Source organism: Poecilia mexicana, unplaced genomic scaffold (assembly GCF_051168715.1).
Source record: "Poecilia mexicana isolate PSO_F unplaced genomic scaffold, ASM5116871v1 scaffold_17, whole genome shotgun sequence".
NCBI classification, from domain to species: domain Eukaryota; kingdom Metazoa; phylum Chordata; class Actinopteri; order Cyprinodontiformes; family Poeciliidae; genus Poecilia; species Poecilia mexicana.
In genome coordinates, this window is record NW_028263386.1 from 12,634,050 (window position 1) to 12,661,549 (window position 27,500).

At 38.5% G+C, this 27,500-nt stretch overlaps 1 protein-coding gene across 1 annotated transcript in view; it reads right to left on the minus strand.

Annotated features, from left to right (window-relative positions):
- agap3 (ArfGAP with GTPase domain, ankyrin repeat and PH domain 3) overlaps positions 1 to 27,500 on the minus strand; it is an 86,458-nt gene that overhangs the window by 4,793 nt on the left and 54,165 nt on the right. Inside the window, exons 13-17 of the mRNA XM_015008192.2 lie at positions 26,495 to 26,650; positions 12,220 to 12,374; positions 11,684 to 11,774; positions 10,426 to 10,648; positions 266 to 521 (exon numbers count right to left, since the gene is read on the minus strand). Of these exons, the coding sequence (XP_014863678.1) occupies positions 266 to 521; positions 10,426 to 10,648; positions 11,684 to 11,774; positions 12,220 to 12,374; positions 26,495 to 26,650 (881 nt within the window). The remainder of the gene's footprint in view (positions 1 to 265; positions 522 to 10,425; positions 10,649 to 11,683; positions 11,775 to 12,219; positions 12,375 to 26,494; positions 26,651 to 27,500) is intronic.

The following is a 27,500-nucleotide window of genomic DNA, read 5'->3' on the forward strand; positions in this document are numbered from 1 at the left end:
TTAAGCACACCAACTGCTTGAAGGTGAGAAAGGTGTGAAAAAATAAAAAATAAAACTTGTCCTTTGTTTCTTAGTTTTGGCCTGACCTGCTTTTATTCTAATCCAAACTGGTACCTTTAAAAAAAAAAAAAGAAAAAAAAAAAAGAACAATCACATCTTCAGAAGTAAACCAAAAGGTCAACCCAATGCCAACCAATGCTGGACGCCCTTCTACACCCCCCACCCTTGCCGCCTCCCCTCCAAGCTCAGTTGAGCCTATACTCACCCAGATGAGCAGCTGCGTGATGACAACATTGGCCATGGCACACGAGAGGTGCAGCGCAGTGCGTCCATCCCCATCACCGTAAGTCTCATTGACCTCCTCCTTGGTGCCGTGGGCCAGCAGCAGCACCACCAGCCTCAAGTCATCCTCCACCACCGCCCGGAGCAGCTGTTGCCCCAGTGGAACATCCGACTGAGGCAGCCCGACCAGGAACAGCTTCTGCTCGTACTTGGCTCTGATCCAGCGCTCCTTCTCCTCCCTGGAGGGGAAAGACAGCGGGGGTTTCAGGTCAGCCAGGGTGAGACATGCCAGACATGCAATCAGCAATTTCACACCTTGGGTAGAGAACTTTCAAAATAATTTAGAGCCCATGATTTAAAGGCAAAGCCATGTGCAAAACGAAGTGCAGGGACACACAGGGGAAGCATTACAGTAATTGGCCTATGAGAGTCACTGAAGTATTGTGACATTTCTAAATTATTAGGGCACAGGAAAGTGATTTCACTATCACAGCCTACCACACGGGGAAATAATACAGTGAGATCGGATGGAGAGATCGGAGAATGCCAAAGGGTGTGATGCTTTGGGCAGCATTCCAGCCTCCACTGATTACGGCCGTCAGCACGACGGCTCGAGCTCGGCCAGCCTTCTAAAGGTTACACATCTTGAACAGCATGTCTGCTGTAGACAATACAGGAAGGCGGGGGACATATTTTTATCAGCACTGTCGGCTGTCAGTCTGAACCTGTGGATCTCCTCCACAAAAGAGGCAGTGTGTCTCTGGGCCTCAGGCTCCCTTGGGGTAGCTGGGCTCCGAGTCAGATCGATGGGGCTGAATGGCAGCCAGAAAGAGACGGTTGGATGTGGGGCTCCTTCACTCCAGCCTGCAAAGGAGAAAGGCGGTGGAGAGAAGGCTTCGTCCTCTATCAGGAGGCAGAGTTCTATCTTTTGCTTTCCATCTTGACCCCCCAATATCATTCTTCGCCCACATACAAACTGTTCAAATCAGAAGACGACGAAGAAAAAAAAAAATCAATATCAATAAGTGAATGACTGAGCATGCCCAGTGTGGTGCTAACCTGGTGACCCTGTCAGTCGGTCTGATAAGGAGAGCAGAAAGAGGCTGTTGTTTGGATTTGCGGGTGAGTGACAGAAAGGAGAAGGTTTGTGTGAATCAGTTAAAGCCGCGACGCTGGCTGGAGTGACAAGGCTCTCGTGGGACTCTTTATCAACGGGCTAAGGCTTAGCAGCATGTACAACCTGACAGTCTCACTCAATTCAATTGTATTTCATCATAATAAAAGGTGAAAGCGTACCCGGCTTGATGTTGCTAAAACAAAAACATTTGGACCTCCACATTCGACATAATTTATTGTAACTTTATGTGATAAGCCAACACTTTGGATGGGAAAGGAAAATGGTACTTGCTTTTCAATTTTATTTTTAAACTGCGGTGTGCATTTGTGCTCGGCGTACCTGGGCTCCTCTGCTTTGCAGAATCACTTCAGAAACAGTCAAATTGAATCAAAAGGATCTGTTAACATCAAATTTCAAATCTTAGCACAGGTTCTAGGTGTGTGTTTTAACTTGGGGGGATTCTAATACGTGAATATACTTTAATCAAAACCGGGTTGTCTAAAATGCGGCCTCTGGACAGATTATGTGCACCCACAATTAGAAGTCAAGTACAGAATTACAGCTAAGTTTTTTCTGACAACAATGTAAAATATGCACAGCAACATTTTCAGAAACAACAAACCAAAAAAAAATGGAGATTAGTACCCATAAATGTGGGTACTTTAAATTATAAGTAAAGTAATCTTTACTTATAATTTAAGTAAAGGTTATCCTAATTTCTGTTTTTTTGGGGTTGTAAACCTTGTTTGGTCCATTTGACTCCAATGAAATATTATGATCTCTAATAGAAACAGAATACATTTAAATAACCTACTGTTGGTATGTATTTGTTGGATGACAACATTTTTCAACAACTAAATTATTTAAATACTCAAAATCAGCATGGTAAAAGGAAATTAGTTACTGAAACATGCAGCTGGAATTTGGCATTTGTTTTTTTTTGTTTTTTTTCCCCATTTTCATAAATGATTGTTTGTGGTCTCCTAAAACGCCGTGTCTGCTGAAACAACAAATAACCTTTGCAGATGCATCAAATCTCGTCCCCATTTGGCCTAAGATCAATACTAATCAGCACCGATCCCAAATTGAGTAAGTCCAAAAGCTGCAAGGGTGATGAAGCTATTTACACCCACTTCAAAATAGTTTTAAACTTGTGGCACCTTTGAGGATTTTGTTGCATTTTTTGTTTTGGGCATGAAAAGAAAATGTGGAAGAGAAAGTCTTTTCGCCCAGCACACTAAAAGCAAACCTTTTCTTCCAGAAGATAGCATTATTCGGAACTACAATACGTCCCTAATAGCGGGCAATTGCAGTTGCTCAGAGTTTTATGGCGTAAGACCTCCATCAATTCCAACTCAGTCATTATGTGCAGACAAGCCTGTTAGCAAATCAATTGCAGTTAGAGCCAGTGGACGGCTCAGAACAGGAAGGGGCCGTCCTGCCCCTCCACTCTTATTTCTTTGTAAACATGTTTGTTTTACAAATTCAGGACAGTCTGAGAACTGTAGGTAGGTATCAGGACGATATGCACAACTTTAAAAAAAAAAAAAAATCTAAGTATGGTGACAAATAAGTAGGGTTGATGTGTGCAGTTTGTTTCGGAAAAAGTCGACCATGAATAACACGAAGAATCTGTAGAGCCCAGTGAATTGATATGAGCTAAATGAGGCATAACGTTAGCACCAAGACGTGAAACAAAAAGGCAGAGAAAAGCCATTAAGAAGACGTCAACATCTCAGAAAGGAGCCCGGAGGACACTTTGTTAGCCTTCACAACAAAATCAGCCCTAAAGACCTGCAAGAAAGGCCTCATTCACAGCTGATTCTGAGCTTTAAATTCAACAAATTCACAGTCCTTTCTAGAAAGTTAACCCAATAAAGGAGCAGGAGGGACAGAAGCAAAAGTTAAGCAAAAATTCCCTAGCTGCAGCCACTTGAAAGAAAGAACGTGAAAGGAAGTAAAATGGTAAAATGGTAATCCCGCCTCTGTCTTTTGTTTGGAACAGAGCAACAATCCAAACAGAGGTAGGGTTTAGACAGTCAGGGGGTAACCAAGACTCTTGAATAGGACACTTCCTCACTACAGGAGGAAGAAAAATAAAATCAGCAGATTTAGCATGTCAAAGTGCCGGGACAAAGTAGGAGGGGAGGCGGAGAGAGGAAAGGAGAATGAATTTACACAGCATGGGGGAACATTCAGGAAATTGAACTGATGGCTAGTCCTACATATACAACACACACACAGGTTTTTTTTTTTTTTTAAGCTAATAGGCACCAATTTCCCCACCCAGCCCGGAGCACATGCTTGTTCTAAATTTCTCTGCTACTTGGGGGATAAAAAGGTGGTTTCATGTTCCTAGAAAAGACGTGTGTTGACCCTCTCTTTTAACTACGATCACACCACATTCGCCGCAAAGCACCTCCGTCTTTCAGTAATCTTGCATCATAAACATAGATTAACTTTCACTCACTTTGATGTGAATGAAATTCTGGGCCAACATCAAAAACGCTCCCTGAGTTTTAAAGTGGAAATGAGGTTCCTGTCCTGAGCTGGTGTCCCTTTTCATTTGCCTATGCAGAGTCTGGTGAGTTAAAGGCAGCTTTAACAGTAGAGAAAATGTTTCTTTTATAATTCTATTAGAGCTCTGTCCCTCCAACTCTATGCTTGAGCAATGCATTCTGACCCTGACTTAATTAAGTGGCAAATGGCAGAATGATTCTCCTAAGCCCGACCCACGGAGTCAAGAACACATGACTGAATTCAAATAAAGAGGAACAAACAAGGATAATTAGTCAAGCCTGAAAGACAAAGATGAACAGAAATTTATAGGAAGGGAATAGAACGTGAGACGGGGGAGGAGGAGCAAGAGATGCCACAAAATGACCAATCTAAGTGCCTGTAATAAAGGTGCATTGGTCCATATAGGAAGAGGAGGATGTCCGTCTCAGTACTCGCCCATCTTTCAAACTCACACTGAGTGCTTCACAACTATCAAAGCTTCTCTAGCTCCTCCTCCTTCTTCTTCACGAGCCTCCACATTCACTGTGGATACATCAAATAAATGCTTTGAAAGGGAAAGAAATGGCGTTGGTGTGGTGAAAGGGGCGATGGGAGTTGGTCCGGGGGTGGGGAAGACGGCTGTGGTTGGACCAGCTTGAACAGACTTTGCAGTGGGGGTGGAGGACTTCTATAGAACTGGTTCCCATGCAGCCAGGAGCTCCACTTCCACAGACCACGGGGAGGGAAGAGCAGAGAGTGAGGAAGAGCAGTAGAAAGACAAGAAGGGAGGGTGAGAGGGGAATGACAGAGATTGAGAAAAAAACAAAAAAAAACACAGACAACAGAAGGAAAAAGCTGGGGCCCCCAAAGCATCAAAGGTTGCTAAGGGCGAGAAATGAAAGAGCAACACAGTAAACGCTCCACTAAGAGTGCTAAATAAGGCCTCCCATGGTCCAGTGGGTTACAGTGCAGACCAGCTTTGCTCTGCTCTGAGAATACCAGCTCCAAAAAGAATGAAGACAAATATTTTTACAAGTCCAGTCGATGCTTCTTGCCCGTCTCTCTTCCACGGTGCAGCCCGAACAGATGACCAGAACTCAAAAGGTTTGTTGAGCTCTATAGAATTGCCAGTGAGAGAGCATCTGGGTGCCAAAAGGCAGGCAGAGGGATGAGTTGAATATATTGTGACATTAATGAGGTTGTCAGACCCCTCATGATGGAGTGGCTCTGTTTTTGTGCCAGCAAGACTAACACTCTTAAACGCTCATGCTGTTAACCCCTGCTGAACCCTTGCCTCACGTACAAAGCTGAGGGGACGATAACACATGGTCCGCTTAAGTGTGTGGACTGCTTCATGTAGTCCTGCACACATAAAGTGACAGATTTAAATCCTTTGGGTTTTTTTTTTTTGTTGTTTTTTATTGGTATTCTTATTCATTTATTTTAATTTCCAAATACAAATACACCAGCCACCTAATTGGGAACACCTTGCCATCAAGTTGAAACCATTTTCCAAATTCCAGGAGGCATAGGTTCAACAAAGCGTTAGAAATGTTTCTCAGTGGTTTTGGTTCATATTAACTTAGTTGCTGCAGTTTGTTGGCTGCACATCCATGTCCATCTCCTGTTCCAACACATCCGTGGGGTGATCAACTGGATTGAGATCTGGTGAGCGCGGAGGCTATTGGAGCACAGAGAACTCGACGTCATCTTCAGAAAAAGCAGTTTGAGATCGTCTGAGATTGCTTCTGGAAGCATCCACCAGAAGATGGGTGACACTGTAGTGATAAAGGTGTGGATATGTTCAGCAAAATTACTTAGGAATTCAATTGATGATCATCTGGTACTAAGGAGTCCAAGATGTGCCACGAAAACATCCCTAACTGTTTTTCCAGTCAGTTATCTAATTTTATTGAAATTTTATTGAACCAGAGTGAATTGTAGCCTCGGTTTCCTGTTTGTTGCTGAAAAGAGTAGCACCAAGTTCCATCTTCTTCAATTATTCTGTACACACTGGCTGTAATAAGAAATTATCTGAGGTACTGTTATCTTTCCATTTAACCAGTGTGACCATTCTCCTCTGACCTCGAACATAAAAATAAAGGCATTTTTGTCCACTCAGCAACCGCTCTCAAGATGTGCATAGAATGTTCTTTTTTTTTCTTCTGAAAAACAGAACATTCTATGCAAACCCAAGAGTCCTACCATGTAGGACAGTAGAAAGGCAGTTTGTAAAACACTCAGACCAGCCTGTCTGGCACAAACCACCACAAGACATTCACTAAGTCGTTTAACTGATTCACTTTTTTTTTTTTTTTTTTTACCATTCTGATGCTAAGTTTAAATTCAACAACTCATTTAGGAGGACCTAATAAAGTGTTTGGTGAGTATAAATTGCATGGCTCAATATGCCCATGCTATAACAGAGCAATCCCTTCTTTCCGTCCGCCTGGCCCTGAAATCCAGTGGCATATTGGCAATTAGCAACCAAGGTGCTACTTCTCCCACGCAGGGATAATTACTAACCTGTGGCTTTCATTTAGAAAGAGAAAGCAGACAGAGGACATTGGAAGACTCAGCCATTCATTTGTCTTAATTAATTAGTCTCCCTCCACCAGGGCTCCTGGTGAGGCCGACTACTCTAAAAAGTCCTGAGAACCAGCCGCTTCAACGGTTGTAGCCTGTGAACAGCCTGGAAGCTCTGCCCGATGTTCAGGGGCAACCGTGAGCAGCAGAAGCTACTCTTGCAGTCGTGTTTGTGGTGACAGGACCTCCTTTGCAAACAGCACGACTGGACAATGGGAGAGCTGGAGAAGAATGGGTTAAAGTAGACAGAGGGACCAGGTTTGGAGAGGTTAGTGGTGTGATTCATTTTTATTACCACGCAGCCCCTGCAGGCGGCAGGAGTGGCAAATTATTTCTGAAACAAAGTGGAGGGCTCTCATCAGAGCTATTACCCGCCTGTGGCCGAAGGCGGCACAGAGCCCACAGAGGGTGACAGTGAGAGGCCCCCCATCAATGAGGGATAGCCGTCCACATCCGTCCACGCTCCAGGATATCCCCCTCCCCAAATGAGAACTGGTGTCTGTGCTTCTGTGCGTGCGTTTCGTTGTGTGCAGGAGGAAGATAAAGGTAAAGCTAACTGTTGGACCACTCCCATGATATCCATCAAAATAATCCCCAGTATTGTTTTTGTCACAAACCTGCCAAGCAATTAGAGGTGACGTGCAAAACACAATGACTTGTGGGTACTAATTAAAGGAACAGCTCCCATGTAATATGCTGACTGCAGAGATGAGCAATGACAGGAAGTACTAACAAGTTCATCATTCCAGATTCAGCTGAAGCATAGCCAGATGAAACCTTCTGAAATGACCCTACCTTGCATTGCGCTAAAAATAAAACTAATCAGTAAGTAAATGTTCATTTATTAATTAAGGTAACTAAGAGGAACATTCGGATTGTCTGGTTATACAAAACCCACTGTTAGTTTCTGGGGTTGAGTTACAATAATAATAATAATAATAAAGTAAAATAAAAATAAGAAAACAGCAATTTTTCTTACAAGTGAAGTAAGCAGTGTAACTGTTTTAAGAATAATCTAATTGCTTTCAGCATGAGAGTTAATTTGGTGGAGTAAGTGTAAACTATCAGCTCAGAGAAATATGTTGAGCGTTTTAAAAAAAAAAAACCCTGATAACCTGACTCCTATAAAGTTGACTCACTTATTTAACTAACTTCAATATAACAAGAAGCCTCACCCACATTTAAGTACCTTTGGATGGCAGCATTTTTGGTATCCAGCTGAAAAAAAAAAGCTAACAATAGACACTCGTAGAGTTTATTGCTTAATCCAAACCATGTAAATAGAATTTATTAAAACAGGTGGTCAGTTCACACATGCAAATATTTTTCAAACCACTTTCACATCGTGAAGCATGCAGTCACCCTAATGTTCAACTATAATTCAGCAGCTGTGCTGATCTGCGTATAACAAATTTACATACCGAGTTCCTAAGATCTTGAATATCATAAGCCAAACCAATCTTGTGGATGAGCGCCTTTAAGTTAAATCTCAAAAATGCGAGAGGCAAAACTAGTCTTGCAGGAGACATTCAATCAGACACCAAGTTGATATTCAGGTAGTTACTGAATCGTTTAGATTAGGTGTCACTAATGTTTAGTCAGAGTCAGTAGCCATACAAAGCCTGCCTATGTGTCAAGACAAAGCTGCTATGTGTCACCAGTTTGACACAATTAAAATCCTCACTTTTATGGTGAACTGCATTTAAAAGGAAAGAAAAAAAAAAAGCACAAGAAGGGGGAAAAAAAAATCAATCAGCTGGAATTTATTCATCCTACTTGATATATACCTGATTTTATAAAGGAGAGAACCATCAACATCTCACCAACCAGTGGCAATGTAAGATATTTAAAATGATATTCTTGGTCTAAAGATTAGTTATCCAGCAAATGAGATTTATTGTTTGACAGCAAAAGCTAATGGAGATGTTGCTGCGGGACAGGATCGGATTTTTTTTAGACAGTGAAGAACCTTCCTGCCTGCGGTGACGTGGGACTGACAGTGGTAGGGAGAGGAATCAACATCAATAATCTTTCATCAAGTCCACAGTGCAGCACTTCAACACAGAAAGGACTCAATAAACAACTGTAGGCCATCGTTCAGGTCTGAACTGGCCAGAGAGTGGAGGATAAATTCGAGCGGTTTGCAAGCAGCGGATAAATAAAACATCACTTCAAGTGAAGCTACAAATGGCCGAGATGTCACCATAAAAAGTCTCATGATTTAAGATATAACACACTCCTTGATATTTCAGTCATATGTGGAACATTTCTGCAACAACGCATAAGTCTGCAGCTCAAAGAAAGTGCATCAAACTACATGCTCTCAACTTATGTAGATATAGATAGAAATATCTTTGTTTTGATGCATTTAATAAATGCAGAAGAGAAATTAAGGCTGCTATAGAGAAATCATGTGACTTTCTTTTCTTTTCCATTATTAAAATGACCCACCATCTCCCGTAAGTTTTAGCATCATAGTCAGTAAAAATGTACACATGAGATTATTAGAGACCACTCAACAATCCAAATATATTGTTGGCATTAAGACTCTGATTGCATAGAATTTGAAATATCCGATTTGACATTATGAAAAGTGATGTCACCGCATGCTAAGCAGATGATGAAATTACTACTTTCATAAACTTTGGTCCCACATTTATTTTCTCATTTATGTCTCTCCGCCTCTCATTACTTTAGTGCTGCAACATTTTTGAAATCTTGTCAAATTAAAATATTTTCTAAAAATCGTAAATCTGTAAATAAATGATGCTGATTATCTTGTGGTAGATCCTGATTTCTAGTCAACTGATGGGCACATCTCTAGTGTCAGCTAGAAACAAAAAGCAAGAATATAAAAAAGGAAAAAAACAACAACAAAAAAAAAACAGCTTGATGATGCAACGTCAGTTAAATCCAAATACTGATAATCTTGCTCATAGGCAAACCTAACGGTATACAAATTAAATTGTTAAAAAATATATATTACCTCTTCCTGTCTGTACTTGCACAATTGCGAGCATTAGCATAAAACCCCCCCAAAAAACCTTTTTCTGCTTTTCTCTTCTCTTAAAGTTACGAAGCTCAAATGCCATCAGCTAGACCCTGTAGACAATCTTTGTTGCGACAGACAGAGTGATGACCCAGGTCTGTGTGATGGATATGTGACATTGTGGTTTGGGACCTGGGGGCCTGGCTGTTGGGGTGGGGTTTAGCCATCATGGTGTGCTTAATTACCTGCACCGCCACACAACAGACCATTAGTCAGACTGGGACGATGGGTCTCAACAGTCAACAAGAGATAACAATCCTCTTACCAGACTGTTTTCTGGGTACCTTAGAGGAACGGAAACTGTGGGCAGAAATATATTCAGAAGCAGAAAAACCTCTGGTTAAGATGCAAGAATAAAAGGAAATGTCTGCCAATTATGACGAGAAATCTCAATGCTCTTGTAAACAAACGTGTTGTTTGTTCATCGGTACGCATATTTTTGAAATCTTCCCATGATAAGAACTCTTATGTCAAGCCACAACCCTGACTTTCATCAGGCAACTGCAAAACATACCACTGCATTTCATGGAGTTTTATTTTCAAGCTGCAAAAATGAACAGAGAAAGAAGACTGTAGCAGATATATTAGATTTATAAAAAGAAAGCAGTAGGTACGGTGAAGGATAAAATCTCTGACATAACAGACATTGTGATCAGTGTGTATGAAAAGAACTGGAGCTCAAGACATAAAATAATGTGTTTTTGACTCAGTGGGCTGACATTTATGGCCCCCTGGTGATTCTTATGGAGCATTTGGTGGTGTGAACTACCTCCGCTGAAATGTGGGTAGCTAATAAATGGCGGCTAATGGAGAGAAGACTCTCATGCCTTCTCCTCCTCTAATCTCTGCACGCTTCATTAAGCATCACCTTTATTTGCAGAATCGTGCTAACCTGGTGCTGTCGTTCCCTGGCTTTGTGTATCCCTCCAAACAGCCCTCCCATACGCTGTTGGCCATCGCGTTGCCGATTGCTGTCATCACCATGCTCAGCTCCACCGGCCAGTCGTCCAGATCCAGAGAGCGCACGCGGGACAGGTGGGTGCCCAGGTTCCTATGCATGCCCGAGCACTCAATGCACATCAAGGCGCCCAGGTTCAAACTGGCCCAATCCGGGTCTACAGGATAGAAAAATCAGGAATCATTAAGAACAGGTTAGAAAGAGCTAGAATTTTTACTTGAAAGTATCTATAATTTTTTTTTTTTTTTAGATTTGATCAAACATTAGTTCATGAGTTGTGACCCTGTTTCTTAAGAATAAAAGGAAACCCCATCATTCTGCACAGACATCTGCTGTAAAACATTCAACAACAGTCAGATTTCACTCAAGTTCCTCCAGAAGATGAAATAAGAAATGGTACCAATATTAAACTATGCTGCATAATTATCCTAATGTCAGTAGGTTGTGTTAATGACTTTAGTTCATAGTATTAAGCCAAGACTGGATTTGCAAAAGTAACCCAAGTTAGACTGTTTTATATCCAACATTCTTTTTCCCCATTGATCACTGCCTTCTTTCAGTTAAGCTGTGAAATAAATAAATCTTGCAAAATGAAAAGGCACATTTTTTAATATGTAAGATAATGCTATTAATGGTACATTCCCTTTTAGGGGAAACTGTAAAGCATCTTCCTAGCAGCCAGCTTTAAACAGGTAAAGGTCAGAACAGTAAAAATAAAAATATTTTTTTTAAAATGACATGTTTAAGCAAAAACAACAGAAGAGACGCATCCTCTAAGTGAATCTTTAAAAGCTATATTGTTGACCAATATGACTGGAAATTGCTGAATTCGGCTTAAATTTAGCGAAGTGTGTAAATATAAATTCTGATGACGGACTTAGCTTAATGTGTTAGATACCTTCTTTCCTTTTAAAACCTCAGTTACAAGATTTTTTTGTATATTTACTATTTACTTTACAATCAAAAACCTAAACTGAAACAAAAATGTTTTTTTTTAATTTTTTTTTTAGGTTTTTACAGCACAACTTGATACAGATTTGTTATAGCTAAAGCACATATACCTTCTAGGAAAAAGTAAGCAAACTGTTTTTATTCCTTATTTTGAATGTAGTTATATTAATCTAGAATGTTATATAATCTTGAATCTTCTTTGTAATATCCATGTATTGTAGATATGCAGGGATATACTCACTGGGTGCATCACAGTCCACACAGAAGCTGTTCCCCCTCACGTTCCGTATGGACTGAATGGCCATTGCATCACTTTGGCTGCCTAACCGAGACTGTGAGAAATTAAGGAGAAAATAAGTCAACAGGAACTAATTGTTCCAGTGTGGGGGAACAGAAGGCAAACAATTACAGCTGGACTCAGGTTGTGGACAACTGACAAGGAGGTGATAGGAGCTTCAGTGGCTCGGGTGAAAAGTGAAACAGAGAGAATATGAATATGTTAATGAGGCTGTGTTTCCCCATGTAGCCCGACTCTAGCTGTGTTCTCCCTCTGATGTCTGTCAGTTTTAATAAGAGACTCCCCACACTGCGGCACACCTGTCTGACTACCTCCCACGTGCCGTAGCTTCAAGCTGGTGAGGTGGGGAAGGGGCACCGTAAGGTCGGAGGATGAGGAAAAAAGAGGAATGTAAATGAGGCAGAAGAATAGTAGCACGACAGCAGTTGGATCCTATGCGTGTCTTCTTATTGCTCCTTATGTTTCCTGGCCTACTGTACCTTGTTCTTGATGCTCTCACAGGACTGTAGGCTGGCAAAGATCTGGCTCTCTATTGCTTGCACCCACAGCTCCCTCTCCTCATATGTAGATGCTTCGAAGTTCCACGTCTGGCCCGTCAATGACACAATGACGAACTCAAAGGAATCTTCTTGCTCTGAAAATAAAAAGTACAATAGCTTAACATAACAACGTAAAAAACTAAGGTAGTGTTGTTTATGTTTCATCTGGACATATTTCTGAAACGGTATATTTAGGCTCTGAAATAGACAATCACCACCTGGCACCCCATTGATTGTTCACATTGGAAGACGGAAAATATGCATTTCATTCTATTATGAAACTGACGCTCCAAATCATCTCCGAATGTCAAGGGTTTAGAAACTTTAATGAATGTTTAAGGCTAATACAGTTTTCCATTGTCTACACCCGCCTGTCCTTTCAGGGTCACAAGAGGGGAGGGGTAACAGGTGTTGGTGTTTGTCTTCAGCAGTTATTGGATGAGAAGTTGGATACTCCCCGGATGAGTTGTCCGTTCATCACACGGTAACACAGAGAAACAATCATATCCAACGGCAGTTTAGAGTTATCTCTTATCCTAACAGTTATGTTTTTGGACTGTTTAGACTGCGGGATGACGCCAGAGAACCCATGTAGGACCCACACATGTATGGGGAGAACATGCAAATTCCCAGTGCCTTCTTGCTGCCAGGCAACTGTTCTACCAAGAAAATGCCAAAAAAATGCCTTCCAAGCAGGGTTATTTATTGATGAAATGCTCTGAAACATTTTGCTGTTGACTTCTGTAGCTTGGTAACTGAGCACAAGAATTCAAAAATCTCCCAAGTTTTCAGACTTTTTGCTAAAATGCCCTCTAATGGTGACGGAGACAAATTTAAGATCTGAGCTGTGACGTCTAAGACAAATCAGATGCAGCATTGATTCATTACCCAGTTTTCGTTCTTGTAAACACTTCAGTCACTGCATTTAAGGCGCTATTTTATCAGATGCTTTAGTTCTTCCTGTTTTTTATATGTTTTGAATATACATAAAAACACTGGTGCTCAGTTGAACTTTAAACACATGAAAAATATGTGAGATAAAAATGTTCCACTACTAGAGACAAATCATTTGACCACTGTCAAACAGGTTGTGGTTAAGTACCGGGGAGTTTTGGCTTCCAACAACATTAGAAAATGTCCTGGATTATGCTATAGCATGATTTGATGGAATGTGAGAAAGTGTGCATGAATGGGTGAATAGGACAGGTTTGTAGAGCGTGAAAAAACTTGGTCCTCATTTATAAAAAATGCACAAAATGGGACCGTGTTAATTTTCAAACAAATCTGGGGAGTTATATCTCCAAACCCAAAACAGTGTGGAATGGGGATGTGTGGATCTGAACATAAGTAATAACGCCTGAGAAAGTGGGTGAGATTTTTTTTGCACAGTATTGCACTGGACAGTGCAACTAAATTTGGTTCTCTGCTACCAGTTTACTTGCTAGGTGAACCTGATTGCTCACAGGCTCAGTTTGGTTCACTTAAACACAGTTCGCTTTTTCTGCAAAGATTTTTATGTCCAAACTGAGGTTCTAATTAACTATTAACTATAGATGTCCCCAAATCTTTTGGACTTTACTTTTTCTTTCCTCATTGTATTCTTCAATTCATTCTTTTAAATAGACTTCAACCCCTGGTTCCTTTCTGTGTGACTAAAATTTATGAAAATGTCACCTGATGTTTTCTGTGAGGAGTTCTGACACAACATATGTTCCAACACATGCTGTTCAGCAGCAATTCATTAACTCCGTACAGTACAATGTGACTTGTGTAACGTCTCTGGTCTCTGCACATGCTTGAGCTCATTGCCAAATGATTTGTAATTACCTAATTATGTCTATGCAAATAGTATTCTCGTTTGCATAAACCACGTTTGGAGGACTGGAGGCAAACGCACACAAGAGGTACATGTTTTCCACTGCAGCTTTTATCCACTTTGTCAACATCGCGTTTCTGTTGATTTGCTTCCTGAATGCTTCGTTTTTAACGGTCAAACTGTCGATTGAACTAATTATTAAAATTATGTAAAACCTTGCAGTACTGCATATCACTCTAAAATTTCTGACATTAAATTAGCAGTGCATGACTAATAAAACGTCTGCAATAACACGATGTTGTGGTGTTAGACAAATCATCCGACTGAAGATATTATATTTACAATCAATTTACACTCCTTGCTGTGTGACACAGTCCTTTGCTGCTTAATGACAGATGTGCGATGGATGCCACTAATGTTGCAATCTCTGTGCTGCAGCAGAGGGGCCATTTCTTCAGGACTAAAGCAATAATGCAATTAGCTTGACACCGACTTCAATTATCTGATTTAGTTTGTGGTATCGACTCCAGGTCACAGAGAATCAATAAAGACTTGAAGCCTCTTTATTTAGACTTACAGCACAAAAAGTACGTGTGAGCATCTGTTTGTGTGTGTGTGTGTGTGATATTTTGAAATACTGATCATAGCAGAAGGATTCCACAGAAAAAAGGGGTTAACTTTACGCATTTCAAAGGCAGAACAAATAGAGCAGCAGGGAACAACACAATGGCAAAAAAAATAAAAAAATAAAATAAGAAAGATTAATTGTGATACACATAATCGAATTACATTTTTTTCTTCTCTAATATACCTTCAGGTACAATAACTAATGCGTTTGATTAGAATTTGTGATTCCGAATGTTGTACTTGTGCTCTCATTGCTGTGAAAATCTGAACAAAGCTAATTATTCTGTTGGCTGACCAGGCAATAAATTGGAGGCATTAACATACTTTCATTATGGAGATTAAAAAAGCGATGGGTGGCTGGTTTCTTAAACTGATGCGTACACAAAGGATTGCAAATCTAGTGCTCTATGTATAATGATGTACACTAGAAATGTGAAAGATACAGGATCAGATGTGACTAAACATGGGCAGGTGCCTGATGTGAAAGGTACATTTTGGTTTTAAAACCTCAATTTTCATATGGTCTTACTGTGTGAATTATTTTAAATCAAAAGTCAGTGAGAGCTCACCCCAGAGTTATCTACCAGAGCAGAGTAACCCTGTCAAACTGTTGCCGTGTACTGTCCATCAGCTGGCTGAAAGAAAGGAATTGCTCAAAATGTTTCTGCTTGTTAAAAATAAAGACAAATTGTTGGTGAATACTTCCAGTCATGAAGTATTCACCTTTATGACTGTAACTATGTATTTTAACAGATCAAACAGATTTTAAAGATGCAAAAAGGAGCAACCCTCAATACTATTTTTAAGATGTGCAGTTCAAAATCATAATCAGTCATCAAACACAAAGAATTAGCAAGACTGTAAAATTCGCAACCAGGGTCCAGCTAATCAACTAACTAAGCTCTGAAATCTCAAACTGAATGCTCTGGGAAATATGAACGACTAAATTTAACTGGTCAAAATTATGTTTTGATTTTGCACCACTGGGTTTTTAACCATCAATGTAACATCATTTTTCAGCACTGATGATTCACAGGCTGACACTACTTTTTTCAGCTCATAAATGTTTGATCACTTAGGGACATTCACATTACATAGTGCTTTCAACTTTCAGCCCAAGATGGTCAGGAATGTTTATGTCTGAATAATGCACATGTATGTATGTACATAATGCACATACATACATCAGAGGCAACAGGACAGGATCTGAATGTCAAAGCTCTGAATCCTCTCACTCTTCACTTGAGTGTCAGTGTTTCAAAATCAATGTAGTTGTGAATGATGACTATCAGCAGTGCTGATCTTAGTCATTTGTTTTCTTTAAATAAAATCAGTTATATCAAATTATGCATTTCTATACTTGTTATCCACTCCTTTGTGTTTATTTCATTTTCTTAAAGGCACAAAACAGAAAAAAATTGTGGTACGTTTGTTGAAGATAATTAGAATCCCATATGGATCAATGTGGATTGCTTTTATCAGCCTATTTAGCAATACATGTATTAAACACACAAAGAAAACTACAGAATCCTAATCCGCAGTTAACGTAGAATTTTAGCAAACGATCCTCTTCCCAACAAGCAGTCTTAGCATGAATAACCTGTCAAAGTTACTCGCCAGGAAAATTGTCTGATGGTACCTCTGCCATCACTGTTGTTGCAGTTAGCATGAGCATAGCCATTGAACTATCAACTTGTCACATTAACCTGCTGACCACATCTACATCATCCAGTGATCAACAAGTTCTTGCCAATTACCAATAAATTAGCCCTGTCCTGTCAGTGGGAGGATATGTAGGAACATGTTTTAAAGTCAGTAGAAGTTCAGGGTGAAGAATGAAAAAAATATAACATTTTCCTCAATTAACCTGGCATTAAGATTAAAATTACAGGATAATGGCAATGTTGTTCCAAAGGGGAGAGGAGCAGGTTCTGATACATATTTCTGTCCAACCATCACATGGATCATACATTTTTTTCCACCATCTCCTCTAAGTATAATGTTCATCTTCTCCTTTATTGCTTGTTGGCATAAAACAACCGCATTGTAACAGGCAAATTATATTTTAAGACACAGAAGGGCTTTGGCTACCATTATATATTTGTAGTTGGATAAAGCGTGTCGAATTGAGTAGTTAAAAACAAACTTTGTCACACAATATGTATTTCTAGTGTATAATATTTATTTACCATTTTTATCTCTGACAAATTTCAAAGAAATACGGATTTTGCTACCTACTGTATTTATCTTAATTGCTTCTTTGGTATGCTTGTTCAAGAAAATTAGACTCTTAACTAATTAAAACCTCATATATATATATATATATATATATATATATATATATATATATATATATATATATATATATATATATATATATATATATATATATAAATAGAAACTGCTTATGTTACAAAATATTTTACTTCTACTCTTATTGTCAGCAATGTCAAGATCAACCAATGAAATAATATTTAGTGAGCATTGAGGTGACAAGATTTTTACATTTATACTTTAGGCTTTGTCTTACTAGCTATTTATGATGATGTAGATATGACGGCTAACTTCATCAAGTAATGTCAACTTTTTAAAAAACTTATGTAAAATTAATTTAATTTAATTTAACTTAATTTAATTTTAATGAAATGAAAGAAATTTGACAACGACTCTGTTAATCTGCCTCTTGTCGCTTCGCATAGTGGATAAACTGGCTTACAAAGTCTGCTACACATTTTACTTGGTTACAGAAAAGACATTTTCATCTATTTAAAGTTTGCAAAAACATGGACAGTCATTAAGTAAAACAAACAAAAAAAAAAGCACCTACTGCTCTAATTAAGACAGTATTGACTGACGTTTTGGCTATCTGAGCAGATAGGTCAGGAAATCACAAGTTCAAGTATCAAAATCAGATTATCAATAAATAAGTGTAAAATATATCATCAGATATAATGGAAAAAAAGGGGCAATAAAAAGAATCAAATTCTTCTTATTTTTTTTTGTTAAATAAAAGCTGTGTCAAATTTGCGCCTACATACAGGAAACTTGTATCTCTCCAATCACTTAATGGCTGTCGGTAAATGTGATGCGTGTGTTTGACCCACAAAGCTGACCGGAACATGAAAGAGCAGCAGCTGACCTGAGGATGTTGATTCCTCCTTTTTACGTTGCAAGTGCAGCAGATGCACCGCAGAGGGCTTGTGGACCAGATTAGCACCTCAGGGCTGTGGTGCAGAGCCCAGCTGTGTTGTCTATAAGGCAAACTCCATCAGGCATCTACTCAGTCTAAGCCTCTCAAAGCCCTCTGGAGATCGGTGTGACAAACCCTCAGAAAGGACTCGGCTGACAGCTCGTCACCTTGAGGACTCGGTGTTTGATTAATTTGTGCGAATGTTCAGTCGGAAACGGCAACAAGGTGCGGAGAAACACAAGGTGAGTTATAGTTTTTTTTTTTTTGTTGTTGCGGTGCATTGTGTTGCACCGTATGCATGCGTCAGGCAGTCACTTAAAGAAGTGCTCGCCGTTCCCCGTGAATTAACGAGCAGTTGGGAAGAACAGGCCAAGGCGGTGCCATCTGTAAATGTCACAGGCACTGCTTGCTCATTTTACACATCATTAAAGCCAATATTCCTAACCTGTATCAGAGCAATCAGGAGCAGGCCATTACTGCGACAGGGGCCCCGAGGGAACCACGACCAAACTCAGAGAGAAAAGAGCAGCGAAAAAAGAAAGATACTGAGCACACGCTTTCTATCTGTCTGACACACATGTGCACACACCTCTGCACACTTTCACATGCATGCTCAAACAAGCAAAGAACTAACTTCCAACAATGAACAAACACATGAAATCAGCACCAGTATTGCTGCGCTAATAGCTACTGCATTAGCAACTGCGACAAATGAAAACGGGGCCAATTATACAAGTATCTGTGGGCAGTGTGCATAGACCCCAAATGAGAATCTTGTTATTCCTTTCTCTTCATACTGTGGTGCTCAGAAAGCTAAGCCATTACAAGAGTGGAAGCTCCAGGGACAGCTTTGGGAAATGAGAGTGAGTCTGGGAGTGACAAAACAAAGTATTGAGATAAACACCCACCATTAGCACAGGCAGTTAAACCTCCATTTCCTAATCCTCAGCTGGACTCCAGAGGATATTAACCCTCAGTTTACTAAGGTGCAGGACAATAGGATGCTCAATGTAAACTAAACACCTCAACTAATAGCCACGTGTTATTTTTCTACTGACTTAAAACCCACACTACTTATGAAATTCACTTAAAGAAAGTAAAAAAAGTGGTACACATTTTGATCTGTGAACAAACTCTGTCCATTAGGAGTTTCACAAATGAATATTCAATCTCGGTGCAGAACAAACCCAGTGTTTTTCCAATTAGTGATAATACCATATAGTAAGGCCTAACATGCTGGGCTGAGAACAACATGTATTGGCTATCAATGAATGAAGAAAAGTCCAAAACAGCTATACTGCATCAGTAATGGGTTTGAAATCAAGTTACTAAAAGCACAGATGTGACATCTTGAGACATCTCTATGGTTACTTCAGATCACGAGAGAGAAAGACTTTCAGCAGAAAACAGGAAGGCTGAACACAAACCAGGAAAGGATTTTCTCTTTTGTCCATTTGAGATTTCAATCTTTGCTATGGAACATATGAACTGGCAAATGTTGGCAGCCTTTTGGAAATATCAGCGCTCAGGTTAGGATCTGCATTCTCTAGAATGTACAGATAGAGCCAGCTGTGTTTGGAGTAATAGCTACAATAACCATGCTAATTACCAAGATGAGACGCTGAAGAAGAGTTTAGATTTATAGCCCAAGCCCTTATTTGCATGGTGGTCGGGTCGGATCGGGCTCAGGCTTCTGTGGCTCGTTTAATAAGCCCACAACACTTAAAGGACATAAAACACTAAACGGGAATCCACAAAGTGAAGTTGTGTTAATCTACTTGTAATCTAAATAGAAGAAACGACAGATTACCCTGATGAGGAAAGAAATGTCCAGAAGTTAAGTAGACTTAAAAAAACTGCAGCACACTGCACAACTAATGCGTACACGAACCCGCCCCGTTCTGTTCGTTTGTTCCCAGAAGATTTGCACTTGACTCACCCTGTGATTACAAAAAGCAACAAAATGGAGCTGGAAGACCTTAAACAAAATCTTAAAGAAGTTCAGAGTAGTACTTAAATGGTGTTCTAAAACTAAGATCAATCAGTCAGGTTGGTTGGGCTTAGACACAAAGTCTGTGCCAAGTTGGATTTTTTTTGTCTAGTCTAAACCCTATCCTATAGCCAATTTAAAATGTCAATTCCTTTTAGCATTTTTATCTTCTTTTTTTTTTTACGAGTGTTAGTATTAGCCTTGTTTCACAGAGACTCATCGTTCACATAGTTGCATGACATAACATCTATTGATGGCTCCTGGCTGGAAGGGTAGAAAAGAAAAGAAAAACATTGTTGTTCTGATAAAAGCTTTACAAAAACTGATAGTAAATCTGCCAAAGAATTTTTATTGGTACATTGCTACGCTAAATATTACAAAAGGATCAAAAGTGCACTGTGGGCAGGCCAAAAAAATAAAAACAACCATTATGTTCATACCAAAATAGGCCTGTATTTAATAAGAGAGCAGTGCAACTCTAGGGTTAGATTCTGAAAAAACACCTTGGAATGTATAAACATACATTAATAAAGCCTTGGGGGGCACAACCATTCATTCTCTATAATTAGTCACAGGAAACAGCAACAAAGCTCATTATTCTATTGTTCTTTGACTGCAATGCATATAACTTGTCTTGACCTTGATGGATAGCAATGTGCAGAAGGCTTACTCTGAATGTAAGATAAAATTAAGATCAACTGAAAGAGGTCAAAAGATGTTAAAAAATCTGAGCAGCTCAGCCGCAAACAAGATAAGCCTTGTAGGTTGTAATCAAATTTAATAGAAGAAATTTGCTCATCACTACCTGTTGCTGACCTTTGGCTTTATATACAGAACGCATTGAGACTTTTGAACATTAAGTCTAAGAACTTTTTCCACGCAGTAGGTTTTACAGCAAAATTATGTCTGCTTCTATTTACAACCACTTAAAAATCCTCAGCTCAAAGCAATATGTTTAGCAAAATATGTTTTTGATTTGGTTAGGGCAAGCAGATGAAATTGACATCATTTTGGAAATTGCTTAATGTTGTCTCTTATTCCTAAATTCTTCCTCAATTTCTTATAATTTTTGGAAATATGAGTAACATTTGTTCCAGCTAAATTACTTTGACAAAAACAAAAAAAAAAAGTTTCACTACAGTTCAGGCTTGAATATTTTTATTTTTCTGTTATTGTATTACTTAAAGTTATTGTTTATGATTTGTAAGTCACTACACACTGTTTACAGCTAAAAATCTATCATTGTTAAAAACTGGGATTCTTTGTGCATCTTCAAAAAACATGAAACTTCAAAAATACCAAGCAGACCTCAGTCTCAGAGATCCCTATCCACACGTGAGGTAGACTGAAATTCAACAGTAACTGCATGTTCTTCAGTCACATAACAATGAAAGCTTAAAATTCATAATGCCGCCCCCAGCAATATTTTGCAAGCACAATATTTTTTTATAATTGTGACAAAAAGTAAACTGTACTATAGATGCGTTTACATCATTAAAAAAGGCAAAGGTCTTAGCATGGAGTTAATAAGTTGATTGGATTCATCTACCTCCATTGGATAAAAATACCCTTAAGTAGGTTTGTTTATTAAATGATAAACTAATCTCAAAACTGATGTACACACATGCCAATGAGAAAGGGTGAAGATGTTCACCTTACTTTTAAAATATTAAAAAGGTAAATCATTTTCAATATTTCATTTAAGATTTTTTTAATATATTTTAATAGAACTATGATGACTGAACTGAATTGACTATATTTGTGTGCAAAAATTGGATATATTTTAGCAAAGCGACTTGAAACAATGTTGGTGGTGAATCTGCACCTTGTAAATAAACTGAACTTAATGGAACCAATTTGTATTTAAAAAATGGAAATATTTCATAACTATTAAACCTAACTGTCGCCTAAACTAGGCAAGTTTAGGCAACAGTTCAAGGTGTTCAAGATGGTTCAAAATAGGGATCCACCATTATGAGAATTTGGGTTAACATCAATACCTGAAATTAATATAGCTGTTATTGCTGATTACTGATATTTACCAATATTTGTATTTCTCTAGCCTTTCGACACCATGCAAAATGACCACACTGCCTCGATGCTTCAGGTAAACACCCCAAACTCGCCATCACATGACTAAATAAATACCACATGACTAACCTCCTTCCATCCCTCTTCAGAAATGCAAATGGCAACAGGATGGAAATAAATGTCGGTTGTTAATATCGGTCCAGTTATTATATTTATTGGACTGATATCAAACTGTTAAAAAATGACCAACATCCGCTAATATGAGATGAAAATGCCGAGCTCTGATGCAGCTGTTGTCCCCAAATAGTTTTTAGACATAGCGTTAAGATTGTTTATACGCTTTTTACTTTTAAGTACTCATAATACTTTGAGGTATCCCAGCTAAAATGTCAACTTGAATCTGATATGTTAACTGGGGTAAAGATTAAGGTGATGCCAAAGAGACCTTAAAATATCAAAAATGTGCAACTGATCGCAGTGGATGAAAGGTTAAAATTAACAGTCGAAACATAAGAAGGCTTTTTCTATTGTGCCACAGAATAACAGAAATAATTTTATTTTTAAATTATACTCATAGTGCATTGTATTAATGGAGTCTGCGTATTTTTCCAATCACTAATACGTATATGAATGTCACAACAATTCTTTTAGAAATTTCTACTCTAATAGACTTTTAATTTTTAAGGATATGTACAACTTCCTGTTGCTGTAGTTCTACATTTATGCACCTGCGCCTTTTATTTGACATCTCTAGAAATCCCTCTATTCCTTGTAGAAACTGCATTAGGGTTACAAAAAGTACAACTTCAAATAAAAATCAACAAACCTGAAAATAATTTGGAACTCTAATTTATAAATACAAAATTATAATTTGAAAAAATAAATAAATAAATAAATAAATAAATAAATAAAATACATATGCTTAACTGTATTTTTTGCTATAGTAAACTCTGCTCACCCAGAGCCGAGTTGTATTTTTAAGCAATGCCAAAAAAAATCTAATTAACGTGAGTTAAATGTGATCTCTCAGGACCTGAACACCTTTGGACATACAGGCATTCAGGGCCATCATTAGCTCTTGTTGTCTCCTTAATTTCTGTGACCTTAGCAAGAATAAATAACATCCTTCATAAAAACTTGAAACATCAGGAGCCTTTCATCACAATTTGCTTCCATTAATTCAATTCCATATTCGACTCACACTAAACCCAAGAAAACAATGAGCATTTGATGGTTTTTTGGATTCCTTTTTCAAAAAAAAGAGAAATGCATTAATGATGCTCTCTGACAGTCTGCATTAATCAGAAGGGCTCCCCTTGAACACAAGTCTTTATCGGCCATCGATTTTCCAGTGGGTTTATGGCGAGCGACACACGGAGAGAGCTCGTCGCCAGGCGGCTGCTGGGAAACACATTACGGGGCTGTCAGTTGTCTCGCCATGCATCCTGCATCATTCTTTAAGCACATGAGAAGTTCATTACAGCGCACAGCTCTGACAGTGCATAGGATATTAGGGGCTGTGTCCCTTGCACACAATCTTAAAGGAACTTCAGTACTCTGTCCAGAGGAGACTTTATGTTTACATGGCTTGACTTGCATACATCAAATCATGACTATGTGAAGAATTGGTTTTTCATTCTGTAATTGACAAAATAAACAACAGGTTGCAGGGACATAATATGAACAGCATTTTTGTGGTATTAAAGACCTCAATGTCAAGGACAAGTCTATCTCACAAAGCTCTGTGTAGCTGCTGCCAGCAAAGTAACTAAATGTTTCTAGTATAAAGGTGAGGGCTTTAAGCTTGATGCTCTGCACTATTGTTTGAGACTCTTATTTTGAAGTAAGACAGGAAGCAGTCCTGGAATTTCTGCCTTAGTATGTTTTGATTTTGCTGATGTCACTCGATGAGGACTGAAAAAGCCTCCACCATTTGACGGTACCACCAATGGCTAACTGCTTGCAGCTAACATTGCTAAACTACAGGGATCTCGAGTACATCTCATCAGCTCAAGTTCAGAAATGAACTTGAGCTACATATTTTTGCGCTGCATAGAGATTATGCAGTGCAAAGTTGTAGAACTTTTGCAAAACCTGAATCTTATTTGTGAAAGACTGAGAAACACCACTTTATAAAGAAATTTCAAATGTGGATAATAGATGAAAAAAAAAGTCATTTTAATAATACATATAGCAGGTGGTTATTTCATTTTTGATTAAGTATATCAAAACTAAAATAAAATTACAGTTTTAACAATTACATTATTAATTACATTATCAAAACAGTCATAATGATATATTATTTTAGCTTTGCAATTGTTCTTGCTTTGCTATGTTGAATAAAAGCTGTTAAGTAATACATTTTGTTTTAAAACCTGTGCCACTACTGCAATTCTGTTATACTGTGATGTTTTTCTAAAAAAAGAAAAGAAAAAATGAAAAGAAGAAACAAAAACAAAAAACTGTAAGAATCTCAAACCAGACCATTCCTATTTGTGATTATAACTAGATAATAGCCCTTTTGCCATCCTGGTGTAGACTCCTTCTAAGTACCGGCAGTGGTGGTACATTCAAAAATGATGCAGTGACAGTTTCTCCAGGCTCCAAAGAACATCCCACACGTCCCATGCTGACCAAAATGATATCTCACCTTAAAACGCTCGTGCTGTTTTGATTTATGATGCTTCACAACTACTAAAATTCAATTTCAGCCCGCAGTGCATGCCTCTGATTGCCCTGTAAATGAGATAAACTGATAGCAATTTATTCAAGGATCCCACCTCTCCTCTTTTTTTTTTTATTTCTTACCTTCTCTCTCTCTGTCTCTCTCTCTCCTATTCTTCTAACAGGACATGCAGCTCATACCCTTAGAATTGGGTGAATCCAATATTTAAGCGATATGTCTGTATTGTGGAGCATTCAGCTGAACAGACATGCTGATGCTAATAGAAAACCTTGCAGAGAAGAATGAGATAGATAGAAAACAATGTGCATGTTTGATGATGTGAGAAACATTCAGAATCTGCCTCCTCCGGTCTGATTGCTCTTAAACTTCTTCCTCAAGAAGTCCAGGAATAAACAGACAAATGGATGAGGTTTGAAGATGTTTGACAAAGCCAGCTGTCACTCGGCTAAGAACTTCCATGTGCCAGGAGATGCACATTAAGAGCTAAGTAATGTCAAATAAAACTCAAGTACGGATGCTGTGAGATGCAGGCTGATTATGTACATACATAGAGCTGCAGCTCCTGACATACTGTCAAAACATAAATCATGATGCCAGATGCAGAATATTAAAGTATTTGGCCCAGTATGACTACTGAAACAGAGGTTGATATCGCCACATAAGACTCTATAGTACCACTTATGTCACACCACTTATCACTGTGATGCTGATGATGTTCCCTCTGTACAACAATGTGGTCAACAGACCCATTCAGACTTTAAAGAGGAGCTGTCAGAGACTGGGATAAAAAAGTATAATGATTATAAATGCTAAGCCCCATTTAGGAGGCGTCAATGCCATTGTTGTTGTTATCCAGCATATCAATCTTGTTGATTGATCATCCCGTTTGGGTGACATCAGTTTTATGGCCTCTGAAATGCGTCTCAGTGTTTTCACAATGCCATCCAATTAGGGCTCTCCATTCATCATTGGGCTGAGGAATCATTATTAATTGGGTGGAGAGCTGGCTGCCACTCCCCTGCTGAGGACGGCCACATTCACTATTCATGCAACGGTAAAATAAATTGGGGCTGAGCAGGGGGTCGCATAGAGACACAAAACTACACACCTTTATATTCATCATATACACATAAACTCTGAATCAAGATTACTATGTGGTGTTTTTTGTTTTTTTTTCCCCCCATCATGACAGTTTGTGTTCTTGTAATCTAGAAATGCAGTAATGATAACGTCTCTGAAAGGTTCTATCCAGTGGTGTGTTGTTCATCAGTAACAGATATACATGAACGATATCAACACAGCTGGGTAATGAAGTATGCGTTCCTAATGTTTATATTTCAGAAAATACAAAACACACTACCAAAAATCGCCTCAAATTCTGCTTAGCATGTATGCGAGTTCGTGACATCACAATCGGAGCATGAACAAACCAATCAGCTGTTGCTAACACACACAACGTGTTTGATGTATTTCTACAGATTTGTAAGTATTTGTTTCTTGTTCCAGTCTCCCCTCATCCTCTTTCAAAACCGCTACCTCGTGTTTTATTGTCGTCAGATGTTCTGAAAATTCTCACACACCATAAAACATATGGACTGCTGGCAAGATAGAACACAAGTGAACACATTTGAAGGAGGAGGTTGGTTAAAAACACACCAACCTATAAAGAGTAAAAAATAAAATAAAATAAACGCTAATAAATGAAAGTCAAAACAATTTTTAATTTTTAAAATATATCCAATGAAGCAGCTATTTAAATCTATGTTCCTATTTTGTGTTGGTGGATTTGCCAGTTAAAACTGTCTATGTTTTCTGTTGCTCTAAGAAAATGACCCACAGTTCAGAAAAATAGTAAAGTTATGTCCTTTGTCATACCATCATTGCCCGCTGATAGGCCGTCCGGCTTTGTGATGCCTGTGCTCTTTTTCCGCCTGTGTTTCTTGCGGTTGGCGTGCGGCGATGGAGGAGGCTCAAGTTTAGGACTCGTGGCACTGCCCATGCTGGAAGTAGCAGGATCAGTCATCCCATTGGCTGAGTGAACACAAAGCAAAACTTAATAAGAAAAAAAATGAAGCATGCTTTTTTATTTATTGTTCAGAAATACTTGAGGCTTTTTTTTTTTTAAACAAGAAGAACATGAAAGTGTGAAATAATAAGAATATAACGTCAAAAAAGGAAAAACAGGAAAACAAAAAGTTTATAGCCTAAACTTAGACTATGTACACTCCATCATGCTTAACATTAAATACGTTATCTTTCATTAAAATTGTTTTTAGTTAGAATGTTCAGTTTGATTAGTCATGAATTTAAAATAATGACATTTTACTTTTGATTTATTTTGTGTTGAGGGCAATAAACACCCCTGTTGAAAATATGAAGTAAAAATATAAATTCAGGCAAAGTATTAAAGAAATGTAAACTATTTAAGCTTCATTTAATAACAATGTTAATGTTAATAATAAAACGATAAAAATGCATCAGTTCAGCTTTAAAATTAAATAAGAATTCAGTGACTCATTTTATAATTGATTTGTAGCATCATCTCTGCTCTGAGAGGACTGTTTGTTAAGGCATAAATGGACATGAGGGATCTTAAAATGCCACAATGAGTCCCAAATGTACGCAATCATTGTTTTACACGTTAAGCCTTAGAAATATTACACATAATCTGATTTTTCATTTTAAGTTTGCATGCCTTTTGCTTCTTCCACTTACCCTTTTTTTTTAATTACTTTTTTTTTTCATGTTATAATTTTGACAAAGGAATTAGGGTGTGATTGTGTTATGACAAAGCTTTAAAAAGGAAGGTATTTTACACCCAACATTGAAATGTTCCCACAAACCAGTGGGGAGCAAAAAACAAAAAAACAACTTGGGAAAT